This window comes from Semicossyphus pulcher, unplaced genomic scaffold (genome assembly GCF_022749685.1).
Source record: "Semicossyphus pulcher isolate SPU_LCO1_2020_fin unplaced genomic scaffold, fSemPul1.0.p SCAF_10, whole genome shotgun sequence".
NCBI classification, from domain to species: domain Eukaryota; kingdom Metazoa; phylum Chordata; class Actinopteri; order Labriformes; family Labridae; genus Semicossyphus; species Semicossyphus pulcher.
Genome location: NW_027211604.1, coordinates 16,474,556 through 16,487,720, shown reverse-complemented (window position 1 = coordinate 16,487,720; position 13,165 = coordinate 16,474,556). Strand labels below are relative to the sequence as shown.

Genomic DNA, 13,165 nt, shown 5'->3' with positions numbered 1-13,165 from the left:
GTTAAGCTCATATGATCACGTTTGTTTCCAGGTGGGAGGGGAGGAGGAGCCAAGGAAGAAATCCACCTCTGGGAACACTCGACCAAGTGGAAGAGAAGTAAACTTTCCATGGTGGAAAAGTTGATGGAAGAAGAACGAGCATGCCTTCGTGAAGTGGAACCGGAGGGGATAAAAAGAAGGACTAAAGCCAAGAGGTAAATAACGTGCCTGTTAATGTTAAAACTGGAATGGCGCAGTACATACATATTTCCATTAGATGCGGTGTGATTGTACAAACAGGAAGACTGCATGCAACATAGTTTGAAGAGGAAATGAAAAGTTTTACAGGTATGCGCGCTGCGGATCCAGACAGATGTTGACATGTATTCTGCTATAGAGACAGACCTACTTGATTTTCAAAATGATAGCCTTAAGCAAACTTTATCTTTTCCAATTGTCCTTATTTTTTTAATAAGTAATGTGACATTGACTTTAGTGGCGTTTGTCTATCCTCTTTGGTCTCTAAATTATAATTCGCGTTTCCCATAGCCTCCTATTTAATTTAAGCTCTGTCTGAGCTGCTGCACTTCACCAAGTCTGGACTTGCTGTCCCAATCCAGGCAGCTTTATTACGCAGGTGTGTGTACAGCCTTCCCACCCTTCTTCCTGATCCTAAATATAAGCCCCACAGGGACAGGTAATAGCCACCTGTAGCATATAAGCATGGAGTGCGTGAAGTTGCAGGACAAAACCATCTGTTTGCTTTTCTCTTGTGTGTGTAGATGGCTCAGCAAGAAGAACCTCTGTATGATTTCCCAGAGCCCACCAAGCCATCACAGCGCAGGTTCCAAAGGGGACGGGGATCTCTGAGGAGCATCAGTGTACTGGACCGTCTCCTGCTCACAGTTCCTGTCTGGCTTCAGCTGTCAATCAACCCTGCCACTGCACTGCACATACTGCAGAGGGAGCCTCCTGGGGTCAGAGCCACATACACTTAAACAGAATATCACAAGCACACAATTGCTCTGAATGTCATACATATATCTATGCTGTACACTTATGCTGTACTGTATACATGTCTTATCTCCTCTTGCCTGCATGCTCACACCTGCACTCTGTGATCAGTTGTGTTGTCCTGCAGACCTTCCTGGTGCGAAAGTCTCGCACATCCCAGAGGAATGTGCTGTGTGTCCGTTTGGCAGATGACAGCGTGCCGTCCTTCGTTCAGCAGTTTGGCATCAGGGAGGAGCGCTCCAGTAAAAGTAGGCAATAGATTTTTTATATGGTTTTCATGTATGAAAATATTGGAACTGCAGGAAATTAGCAAAACAATGAATTTCCATTCAACAGATTTCTACAGGTACAAAGCTGATTAAATTTTTAATAACTGTTCTTATACAACACTTATCATTACTTGTGTTTGCTTTACAGTATTGACAACCACTTTATAATTTACTGAGAGATTATGAAGTAACTATTCCCGCTTTCTCTGCACGTTTATTGTAAGGCTGCATTGATAGGAAGTAAATAGCAACCATGGCTGCATGGAAAGCAGGAAATTAATTACAAGCTAATGCACGCTTTGTAAAAGGGCAAAACTACTGCTATGGTCCTCTAAAAGAGCCTTGCAGTAATTACAGTATTTAGACATTACATCCAGCTTTACATGAAGTTACTCAAGAGTAACCTGTACCAGCATAAAGGGATTACATTTCAAACTAAATGTAGGCTATTGTTAACCCATTACAGTTACTGGGAATATATGTGATTAGATTACAGTTACTAATCAAAATGAGGGTGATTACAGGGGTTATATTCATAAATATTGTTAAAGGCCTATTTGTAGATTATAACAAACATGTTTTGTATCTTTTTGTGAAGGATTGCTTTATTTTGCCAATATTGATTGTTATGTACAGTGTAAAGTTTGTTCATGTTATTCAGCTCTATTTCCCAGGTTAATGTGATGCATTACATAACCAGTAATATCTATGTATCTATTCTGTGAGAAATTAACCATGCCAATATGGTGCCAACATACTCAATAAATCCGTATGAATAAGACCTTAGAGGCACATCAACCACATACAGTATTTGATACTTACTCACTAATTCATGCTCCTTGGAATTTCCTCATCCCTCCCACAGCTCTGTGTCTGGAGACTTCAGCCATCAGCTTTCCAGATCTCCCAAGACTGATTTCCTTCTACTGTGTCAGCAGGTAAAATATCCTCTTATTTATTCTCATTTTCCTCTGTTTTAATCATGTTTTCTATCACATTTGTTCTTTGTGAAAATTACCTTTGCCTCTTTTTCTACAATGATCACTGTCCGTGTAAATTCATCTGTAAATGTTGGTGTTGATTTAATGTAATGTCTCTCTGTCAGAGATGTCCTGCCCTTCCCTCTGGAGCTTCCGGAAGCCATTGCAAAGGCAGCGTCCCACAAAGAGCTGGAGTCCATCTCACACATGGGAGTAGGTTGGTGACACAATTTGTTTCTTCGCAGCAGATTTTGTAACTTAAACCTCAATTACATGGGCCTTAAATGATTTATATACACAAGGAGCATACATACTAAACATACTGTAATTATCTCTGCGCTACTTGGAAACAAACATAAACACTGGAAAACTGTATGTAAAATGTGTGTAGGTATTTTTTTTTACCATTAAAAAAGAATCTTAGTGATTATTTTAACCAATCAAATAACCAAGAAGAAATAACAATATTTAAAAATGCTACTTTAAAAGTGAAAAACAATGTTTTTGTTTAAGTAATTTCTCCAAATCTGCATTATTTCATAGAATTCTGGAATTCCCACCTAAACGTCCGGGGACCTCGGGACGCTCCAAAGCCCCAAACGGAGAAGGAGAAGAAGCCAGACCCCTTGACCTCCGCCCCTCCTGCTGCTGCCCCACAGACAAGCGCTCCAGCTCTGCCTAATTCAGCTCCCCAGCCCGACACAGGCTCCCAGATTAAGACAGCGCCTGAATCAGACACCCAACCACCAGGTCCCGGTACCACCCTGTTCCACGAGTTCTGTCCGATCACGACGCGCAGCCCCAGAGAGCTGGACTGCGGCTCCGGCCAGGGCGCTCTCTGTTTCATCAACCCGCTTTTCCTGCAGTCCCAGAACGCTCTGTCCAGACGACGCATGTTCAAACGCAGCCTCAAGGTTCGGATTTCCACAGAGTCGTCGTCCCTGCTGTCGCCCCCGCTTGCTCCTCCTCCTCCACCTCCTCTAATGCCCAAAAGCAGATGTAAAGCCCAGAAACAGGGAACCCATCCCAGTAAAGGTCTTTCGCAGGGTGGGAACCAAAATCAAGCAACTCAGAATGATCCAATAGTTCAGGATACCCTGAGTGAGGCCCAAGTTCAGCCTCCATCAGCTGCTCCTAACTTCCAGGCTGACATTCAGGAGCAGGAGGAGACTGCAGCTCAGCTACCAACGTTCACGGAGCATCTCCCAGAGGACTCAGACTACATGCAGCCATCTCCAATGATCACCTCCTCCTCTTTCCCCTCACTCTCCCCTTACCTCTCCCCTTCTGTTTCTCCCATGGCGCCTCCCATTTTCCCCAAAATGTCTCCTCATGACTCCCCAGCTGCTTCTCCATCTCTCTCGCCTTATCAATCCCCGTCTCTTTCTCCCAAGGCTCCCCTTTCCCTCTCTCCATATGATTCACCCAGTGCCTCACCCTCTGTGTCCCCGTCTCCTTCTCCTAAAGTCCCCTTCTCGCTCTCTCCCTTCACATCTCCATCTTTTTCCCAGCTGGCAGAGCAGGCCTATCACACACCTTCATCTTCTTCAAGACTAGATCAGTTGAGACCAGGAAAGGAGGCTGAGCGGGAGGGAGCAGCTGTGGATACAAATAAGGATGAAGATAATAAGGAGTTGCACAAAAGGGGAGAAGAGGAGGGTCTGGTTTTACAGATGAGTGCTGCTGCTCTAAATGACACAGAAAGCTGCCTTAAGGGGGCAGCAGAGAGTCAACCTTACAAACAGGACGATGGCACAAGCCTCTAGTGAACGGACATTTTAGACTGTTATGGAATTACATTTTGTGATATCATGAAGCACTGTGTAGAACTACTTTGTGTAGATATGTCGACAGTATTGAGTCTCATCAGGAAATGTTAGGCAGTTTTTTTTTATTAAATGGGTTATACAAAACCAAATATTAAGAAGATAATGGTTGTTTTGCATGAATTAACTGCGTCTGTTACTTTTTATTAATGCTCTATTACCATTTTCAAAATCATACCCCACATTTTCTGACTGGCGTCCTACCTGGCACTTTGTTTCCTGTCCTTTGAAAATGTCTTGAGTTGGGTTAGCCATCACCATGAACCTTTAGTTACCTTCATTATAGCATCAAAAATCACATTAATATTAGTATACTGTTACAAACAGGCTGCTGTTGAGTTTGCGACCAAGCTTATGAATTAAAATAAGGAATTTAACAACCTCTCCTCACACAAGTTGACATACAGGCCTTCAGACTTAAACTAAGCATTTACTGTTTAATATAAGTCCTATTTAAATCATCAGGGCAATTTCTATGTTACTTTAATATACAGAAAGTAATTAAAGAATGAATGAATAAATGAAATAAGCATGCCCTTACTTTTTCATCAGGGTAGAAGAAATTAAACAGCTAAAATCATATCAAACAAATTTTATTTGTGCAGATTCAACACCACAATCTCCGTACACTTATTTCATACAGTCAGGTTAAAATGACTTTCTACCAAACCAAGCAAAAAAACATTATTTTGCCTTACAGTCGCAATAAAGCTGTAATGGCAGCTGGTCATTAGTCAACCTGTCAAATCATCAACACATTTATTTCATGGGGAAGCTGTAAAGACGGATCCATTTTTAGCCAATTTTGACAGAAAAACTCTGCATGGAGAAAATCTGAAGAGGTACTACCCACAGCCGACAACATACATGTTTATTTGTCCTGTCAGGCAGCATTAGTTTTCATACTTGTCATTTGAAGAACATGATTGTTAAATGCATCCAGTTAGAGACTGAATTACATATCATGTTATATTTATTTTCATTCAGTCCTGTTCTTTAAAAAACAAACCATGCCATGGACCGCGGCTGAAAGACTGGCAGCTCTGGTCTTATGGCTTCATTTGAAGTATAAACCACACTTTAGTCTGTTTTGAAAGTCTTTAGAAAGGATTTAGATCATTTAGCAGTATTGTGTGTTTTTATCCATTAAAAATCAGTTTGCTTTTACATATGATGAGAAATGAAATCTGGTTCATGTTGATACTTTTTAAGCCATTAAAGCAGATCATCCATCCATCAACACCAGCAGGGGGCGTCCCTTTTGCTCATCTCCAGAAGGTCGGCCTCCAGCTTCTCTGCGTCATCTTCGAAACGCTCAGTGAAAGAGCGAATCAGACCTGCTGCGCTGCTTTCGTATTCGACCAGCTCGACGCTGTCCCCTGGAAACCACACACGGTCAGTTAGTGCAAGAGTCTTAAGTTGCTAATACTGTCTGTAACCAGCTGTGCTTTCAAAAGCTGATTATCTGCATAACAGGAACAGATGTAGGTGCATACCATTGACTCTGGAGTTGGCCTGGACGAACATCTTGCGAGCCTCTTTCCTCAGCAGTACAGTCTCACGGAGACGCAGGAAGTTGTGAGCACCGCTGTCGCCGACAGCAGAGTAGCCATTATACATGGCTCTGCCTCCTTCCACGTCCGCTGTAGACTTTAAGACCTGCAAAACAAGTTGGCAACATGAAGAGGTGAATGAAACCAACAGGGTGTTCATACAGACATGATAATCAATCATTTAACAAGAAAGCTATCAACATTATAACATGAACCTTTCCTAAACTGTGCCATGATCATTTATTCAGACACTACAGCAGTGCACAGGCATGAAGAGGTTATGTTTCCTTTTTCATCGTGTTATTACAAAAAAGGATTTGTTAAGAGGCAGTCATAGACAGAAACCCTCTCATGTCAGTGGTAATGCAGAAGACACTAATTATACAGTCCACTGCAGTTAGCAAACTACACTGCTGTACTCGAGTTACATGACAGCACTTGCACAAACATGAGGATTCACATGCATGCGAGTGATACAATAGACAGTTTTGCTTTAAAATTATTTTACTGATCTAAAGGGGATATTGATGCACCAAGGAACACAGTTATGCACCAACAAAGGCAAGAAGGAAGAGTATTTATTAGTAAAGCAGATGTGTATGTTTTATAGGATGGAAATAGATGAATCAGATTAATCAATCAAAGCAAGTTCTTGTGATAAAAATATCTGGGCAACTGCATGACCCAAATATGGACATACCTGCAGTTTCTGAAGGAACCTGTGGATGGCATTCTTGCCCACAGTGTTGATCTTGCTGCGGTCCAGTGTGATTCGAGCGTCGGGCTTGCCGTCCTTTCCTGTCACTTCCTCCAGGCCGACCAGGCCCTCCCCAGCCTCCAGCAGAACACGCAGGATCACGAAGCGAGCCTGCATGTGAGCCTGACACACACATACACACACGTACATGTAACATACACTGTATACATGTCCTGACACTTAAATAAACACAGACAGACTTACCATAAGCTGTGATATAAAACTACACAGACACTTAAGACTGAGCCAGTCAGTTTGTTAGAAACACGTGCCTCATAGTCTGTATGTCGACTTGTATTATAAACGCTGTTCAGCCTACGCGACGTATCTCTGAAGCTCTATATAAATTAAAGGTAAGATTCATTGCATGTTGCAAAGCAGTCCAAGTAAAAAGTGACAGGGTGTTATGGTGAAAATCAGATTGATTACCTGTCTCCAGCTCTTGCTCTCAGATGTGTAGAACTCCAGACCCAGCAGTCCAGCTCTCACCATGCTGAGCCAGTTGATGTACACGACGTCCTCTGCGTCCTGGCCCTCATGGCCAAAAATACTGGAACAGGCAAGACAGAGAACTGTTTAGATGCTGGCCTCCCTCATAACAATCGGCCACCAACCACCAAGCTGAACCAGAAATAATAACCACTCCATTCCAACATCTGGACAGCTGTTCAGGCTACGTTTGCTATAGCTGGCTTACTAGCTTTATGTTACAAAGAGGTGGATCAGCAATACAGTGTGAGACTGTGTATGACTCAAATAATTACATATCATCCCATATACAAAGCTAGCCAGAGTTTTAAGTACACTAAATACTCCCAAACAAACTGCTGCTTTTATTTTTTAACAAAAGATTGATAAAAACAGACTTTTGTCCCACCTTGACTTTTTTTGGGATTCAGAAAATTAGGAGAAATTCACATTTGAGAGGACGTTACAAGTAAATCATGACTGACCTGAGCACTTGCTTGTTGAGACACAGATAGAGTCCGACACACTCTGCGCGACACTCTTCATAAGAGGAAGCAATCGTGGAGAATTTGCTGTCCCACGTCTCGCTGCCATGATACCAACTGGACACCTAAAGAAGTAAGATACACTCAAAACTTCAGTCTGCCTTTACCAACACAAGAATTAAAAAAAGAGTTATACACACAGAAAAACTTACCAGTTCTCCGGTCTCAGGGTTGGTCACCTTGCTCTGGTCAAAGTTGAACTTGCCCTTGTCATCCTGTGAGAAAAATAAGGAGTGAAACAAATTAGATATTTCCACACTTAAGATTCTCTTCTGATGATGTTATTGAATTAAACATTTTAACAGCTTTAAATTAAATCTAATTGATTGGAAAACAGTGATCAAATGTGTCAAGGGGGAACAGATCGTATCAGAATAACTACAAACATTTTCAAACCCGGGAGCTGTTTGGCATTCAACATTCATGTGTGACTGACCTGGACAAACAGCTTGCCACTGCCGTGGCCCAACAGCTCATGAAGTCCAACCTGCACCTCGAATGAAGGTCCCTTCCACTTGATGAACAAATCCTAGAGCAAAAGCACACAGACAAAGAGGAATGTTAGATTGTGGGAGTGAAAGCATGAGAGAGTAAAGAGCTGGAGTGTAAGAGACTCAGGAAGCTGCATGTGTTACCTTGTCCTCCTCCTCCAGGAAGGTGAGTTTCTCTTTCTGTGTAGCATAGGCTACAGCTAGCACGTTGCCTAGCGACACATTTTTAAAGCCCTCTGACTGTCTGATGTCATCATCTGCACACAAACAAACAGACAATGTTGAGTGAGACAAGAAGATATGTTCAACTTAAACCAACTGAACTGTGTTGTTTGTCAGCGTACGTACAGTTGGGGATGTTGATGCCGGCTGGTATTCCACTGCCAGCGAAGGTGACGACATCCAGCGAGGTGAAGTCAGGTTTCAGGAAAGTGTCCTTCTCGAACTCTCTGGGCCAGGGCAGCTCAGGGAGCAGGACTTCTGCTGAGCTCACCAGTTTGGAAAAGCGCTCACTCATCGCTTTGTTTACAACCGCAACGAAACCTAAAAGTGACACAAAAAAACAAAAGTTAAAAAGTGAAAAGATAGAAAAGACAAAAACAAACAAACACCTTTTCCCTCCTGTATTTTTAGTTTAACAAACGCTAAGTGTGAAGATGAAGTCGAGTCTGCAGAGTACCACATTAATAAATAGTGTAAAAGTCATTCCAGGTAATGAACAACACAAGTTACAGCATGTTGCTCTTAATAAATAAAATCACTGCTAGGATGAAACATTATTTCTAAAATACCAACTGGAGTTAAGAGCAGTATATATGTACTTATTAAGTGATAATACTTGATCACTGTGGTAGTTACCTTCAAACTCTCCTCTGGAGCCAAATGGGTCTCTGTAGCTCTCTATGAAACCTATATAACTGAGAGAAGAAGAGAGGGACGAGGAAGTGAAGGATTAATGAGCTCAAAGGAGCAGAAGAAGAAGTTGAAAGGAGCTTTGAGCACAGACATGATTTCATTGGTTTTTACTGGGTTCTCACCTCTCAACGATTGGTCCCTTGTCTTTGATCCAGTAGCGCGAGCCCTCTTTATGGGCATCGATTGAGCCGAGGGTGAAGCTGCGGCTGTACTCCTCGAGCATCTTCTTCTGGTTCTCGTTGGCAGCGTATGTCTAAGTAAAGTAGACGGAACAAGAGATACAAAAGTGGAATTTTGACAGCTCCTCTTTCAATCATTGTCTGCCTGAGGCAATACTTGTTACATTCAGCTTCAGATGCCTTATCTTTGGGTTTGTTTGTCCTCCTCTCTTTCACTTTCAGTCGTCTAACTTATACCTTTAATATTTAGTTGATTTTGGAGTTGTTCCACACAGCTCAAAGATCACAATCAGAACATCAATATATTCCCCACCGCATCAGTTGCTCTCACCTGTGCTTTTTTGAGGTAATAGCAGACTTTCTCCATGATCGGAGCATAGTCCCCCCTCTTCACAGTGAACTCTTTGTCTTCAAAGCTGAAGCTGCCGCAGCATGTCTCACATTCCCCGTCCACTGCACAGTCTGTGGAGCAGAAGTGTACATTTATATGCTTTGATCTCAGACTGTATGCCATCATTAACAACATTAGTTACATAACCATATCTCTCCACATGTGACATGCGATACACTTTCATTTCTCTATGCCACATCTGTCACATCTGTAATGTGGTTGTTTGATGCTGTAAGTGTTCATAAATCTTATCACATGTAAAACTTTAGTTCTGACCTTTCTGCACAGCTGAAGCCAAGCGCACCTCATAGCAGGCTTTGCCTCCATTGTCCTTCTTAAACAGACGTGTGTTGTAAGCAGACAGTTTCTGGAGACACACCACAAGAACACAGTTAAGCATATGTGATATGTTATATTAGGTAAAGGAGCACCAGGAGCAGACACAGGATAAACCTTTCAAAATGGAGGGCAGAGGTGAGAGAATAAATATAAAGAGTTTAACAAGGAAGTAAATGAGGCGTCAGCTGAGCTTACTTTTGAATCAAGGAACTTCTGAGCCAGCTCAGCGTCCTCCAGGCAGCAGTTTCCTGAGAAGTAGGTGGTAATTCCCTGAAGAAAAGATGCGCAAAAACACTTTATGGACCATGCATTTCCTTACTGGGGTCACAATGCAGGTCACTAGAGGAGCACCCTGGAAGTTTGGGGTTCAGTGGTTTCCAAAAGTGAAAGTGATTGTTGGCACAAATGACCTCTGAAAAAGAATAAACTGGAAAACGAGACGAAGAGCAACCGCTTGGTGATGAGAACAAACAGACCTCCCCACAAAAACAAAACTTTGATGCACATGAAGGAATGTCAACATCTGTCAAATGTATCCAGTCCAGATAACAAGAGGGGTTTTTCATCCCATATGAACACTGCATTAAATGATACAAGACCCCACCTTGTCACCCAGCCCCAGCTGCTTCTGTCTGTCTTCCAGGGAGTAGAGGAGACACGAGCAGCTGTCCCACAGGGCCTCCATCTCATTGGGCTGCTCCTGGAACGCCTGGCTGGCCCTCACAAGAGCTTCCAGCTTGTCCTGGGTTCACATACCGCAGAGGCAGACAGCTTATGATATGTCACAGCAGCAGTCAAGGAGCATTACTGATAACAAGCACCTCATAATAAAGTTACTGCCAGTTTATTAGAAAACTTATACAATCTAATTTTTGTGTTAATGTTGTGTTCTAAAGTGGAAGATCTTCAGACTCTATTTAATAGCACTGTTGTGTCAGACTGTGTAAACTGTATGGTGTCCACATGCTTTAACAAAGCGGCTGCAAGGGATTTTACACCCAGCACAGCAGACCTTCTTACCTTTGGTAGGTTCGGGATGAACTTGGTGTCTCCAAATGATTTGTAGTTTCCCATGTTGGCATACAGACCTGCTGCATACACCAAGAAGGCCTAAATATCACACAAGAAAGAAATATAAGAAAAGCATCTTATTTGTATGTGGATGTCAGGGTGTGTCAAGGGAGACAGCAGCAAAAACAAAAAATGTACCTGGTACTCCTCAGAGGTGAGTCCAGCTGCTGTTGCAACCTGTTCCAGCTGTGCAGGCGTCTGCTTCCGGAAGATTTTCTGCAGCAAGACGAAGATGTTTGCAGACTCCGTGGAAGTCTGCAGCAACACTGCCAGACCACCGTACCTGAAACAGCAAATGTTTATTTGATCAGCAGGGCTAAACTTCTACAATAAACTTTTTAATCTTTAAAGCAGGTGAAACCTCTCTATTCCTGGTGGTAGTTCAGTTTAAGATAGATGATTTTTAGAACAGTGGTTGATTTGAACTTGCTACAACATGAGATAAACAACATACCAAGCGGCGCGAGACAGGTAGTGGGCATACATCTTCTCCTGAGGCGAAAGCAAACGGAAGGCCTCGCCGCAGTCAAGAGCAGATATACCGATGTCATTAGGGAGGTAGTACTGGGAGTCCACCATCTTTAGTCTGAGGTTTAACACTGAGGACGAGGAACTGAATTGAAGAGAGGAAAAGGGTTGTGGGGGTAGAGAAATAAATGATTAAGAAGTAAGGATGTGTAAATGGAAAAGAAAAAAAAGGGGGAAGACAAAGATCAAAGAAGAGAGGTAGTAATGAACGTAGTGGAGCATGGGATAAAGAGATAAAAGCAAAATTGCAAGTTAGGACCCAGAGGATTGGTGTTTTTTCTTCCACGTGCTCTAGACAGTATTTGCACACCTGTCTTAGCTTTGGGTAGATTAAGCATGTGTACTGTACAATCAAACAAATGCTCATTTGTAACAGCTATTCTTATGTACTGTTGGTAAAACTACTAAAACATTTCTTGATTTTGAGTCTTACATTATAAAAAAGGAGCTTTTTTTGCATCATTATAAGTTATGGTTTGCTTCTTTGAAGTCTTGATACTATTAGTTGGTAAATTAGGTAAGGCTGCCACCAGAGTTTTGTCGGTGCCAATCAATATGTTGGTAACGTGAATGTTTTACTCGATGAAATGTTGCTAATGACTCTCGCCCCCAAAAAATCAACAATATTGATCAATTATTGGATATTGCAGCTTCTTTTAAAAGATACTTAATTTCTGAATAAATAGGGCAGAGCATTGATTTAAGTGGTAAGTAATGTTACTATATGATACTGTTAATAAGTTATATTATCGAATAATGTTGTAAGTTAAAGAGACCGCTATCTAGAGGGAATAAAAGTTTCCGATGTGAAAAGCAGGTGCTTGTCTCTAAACTTTGACCTATTATACTTGACAATGGCACAGATTCAAGAGGAACAAGTCCGTTAATTACTGAAATCAGGTTTCTGTTTCGCTTTTCGATAAGACCAATTACTGCACAAGTAAAGCAGCTTTATGTCAAACGCAAAAGCCCCTTTAAACTAGCAGCCTACAACAACAACCCTTTCACTGCATTTCTACGTAAATAACAATACGTTCAGTCTTCAGGCTCCTGCCAACAGCTAACTCGTTATCGTTAGCTACTAGCGTGCATGCTAACGGCTGCTGAGTGTTTGCAGCATCAAAAACACTGCCATAACATTTGTTAGCAAAGCATTAAGTATCAAATACCTTTTAACTCACTTCTATGCATGATATCTTTCTATTTAGTACGTTTCAAGAGGTGTAAAGGTGGACACTAACTTAACAGCTTGTTACCTTATTTTCTTCAACAGCCCCGGCGAACGTCAAATTGCAGTCTCACGCTGTACACTTCCTGTATTCATTCAACGTTAGACCCGCCCCTTATCCAATCACAAGTCACATGCTGTGATTGATCGAAAAACTGACCAATCGTGAAGTAGCTGCACTGGACTTTTCCATATACTACGTGCCGTAATATTCTGACCAAGGTTAAGCATAAAATACACGATCTTTGGACAGTCTGTAACTCGGACACGTGACCGTAACACCGCACACAAAAGATTAATAACAGGATATGGAAACATGTATGAATAATTACCAATATCGCCTGACATTGCAGATATGTGACGAGGTGGCCGAGTGGTTAAGGCGATGGACTGCTAATCCATTGTGCTCTGCACGCGTGGGTTCGAATCCCATCCTCGTCGGATACCTTTTCCACAATCCAAGACATCTTAACAATAAACGATTCTGGCACCGAATGAGCATTGCCAAAGAACTCGCAACTGGAACCAGTGACAAGATTACACTCCGAGCAACGTGGTCTTCGGGTCACTCGCAGCTTTTTCCTTCCTGGCTCCTCCCACCTCGTCCTCCCCCGCCCTCGTCGAAAGTGCAT

General features: G+C 42.2%; 2 protein-coding genes and 1 non-coding gene across 4 annotated transcripts; 2 read left to right on the top strand and 1 right to left on the bottom strand.

The window, feature by feature from the left end:
* Window positions 1-48: 48 nt before the first annotated feature.
* On the top strand, window positions 49-4,526 carry LOC138605293 (ras and Rab interactor 2-like). Its single transcript, XM_069677437.1, has 6 exons — window positions 49-194; window positions 762-956; window positions 1,121-1,241; window positions 2,128-2,200; window positions 2,368-2,459; window positions 2,786-4,526. Exons 2-6 carry the CDS (start codon window positions 762-764, stop codon window positions 4,006-4,008), a joined length of 1,704 nt encoding a protein of 567 aa, XP_069533538.1. The 5' UTR covers window positions 49-194; the 3' UTR covers window positions 4,009-4,526.
* Window positions 4,527-4,654: 128 nt separating this feature from the next.
* On the bottom strand, window positions 4,655-12,919 carry dpp3 (dipeptidyl-peptidase 3). Of its 2 annotated transcripts, none has more exons than XM_069677433.1 (19): window positions 12,866-12,919; window positions 11,232-11,390; window positions 10,916-11,060; window positions 10,727-10,816; window positions 10,311-10,448; window positions 9,902-9,976; window positions 9,644-9,734; window positions 9,308-9,438; window positions 8,920-9,050; window positions 8,741-8,799; window positions 8,231-8,425; window positions 8,027-8,139; window positions 7,828-7,920; window positions 7,544-7,606; window positions 7,332-7,456; window positions 6,808-6,928; window positions 6,322-6,501; window positions 5,565-5,727; window positions 4,655-5,447 (listed from the first exon to the last, which is right to left on the bottom strand). In XM_069677433.1, exons 2-19 carry the CDS (start codon window positions 11,354-11,356, stop codon window positions 5,305-5,307), a joined length of 2,181 nt encoding a protein of 726 aa, XP_069533534.1. In that variant the 5' UTR covers window positions 11,357-11,390; window positions 12,866-12,919; the 3' UTR covers window positions 4,655-5,304. The 2 variants fall into 2 exon arrangements, with proteins under 2 accessions (XP_069533534.1, XP_069533526.1); XM_069677425.1 differs by lacking the exon at window positions 12,866-12,919 and adding an exon at window positions 12,562-12,607.
* On the top strand, window positions 12,893-12,974 carry trnas-gcu (transfer RNA serine (anticodon GCU)). The gene has a single exon. It is a non-coding gene; the product is annotated as a tRNA-Ser (tRNA).
* Window positions 12,975-13,165: the final 191 nt, after the last annotated feature.

Coding starts and splice junctions, on each gene's coding strand:
- LOC138605293 (XM_069677437.1), top strand. CDS start 762: ATGGCTCAGCAAGAAGAACCTCTGTATGATTTCCCAGAGCCCACCAAG. Junction 2,201..2,367: donor TCCTTCTACTGTGTCAGCAG/GTAAAATATCCT, acceptor TCTCTCTGTCAG/AGATGTCCTGCCCTTCCCTC. Junction 2,460..2,785: donor CATCTCACACATGGGAGTAG/GTTGGTGACACA, acceptor ATTATTTCATAG/AATTCTGGAATTCCCACCTA.
- dpp3 (XM_069677433.1), bottom strand. CDS start 11,356: ATGGTGGACTCCCAGTACTACCTCCCTAATGACATCGGTATATCTGCT. Junction 10,449..10,726: donor TCATCCCGAACCTACCAAAG/GTAAGAAGGTCT, acceptor ATGTGAACCCAG/GACAAGCTGGAAGCTCTTGT. Junction 7,457..7,543: donor ACCCTGAGACCGGAGAACTG/GTAAGTTTTTCT, acceptor TTACTTCTTTAG/GTGTCCAGTTGGTATCATGG.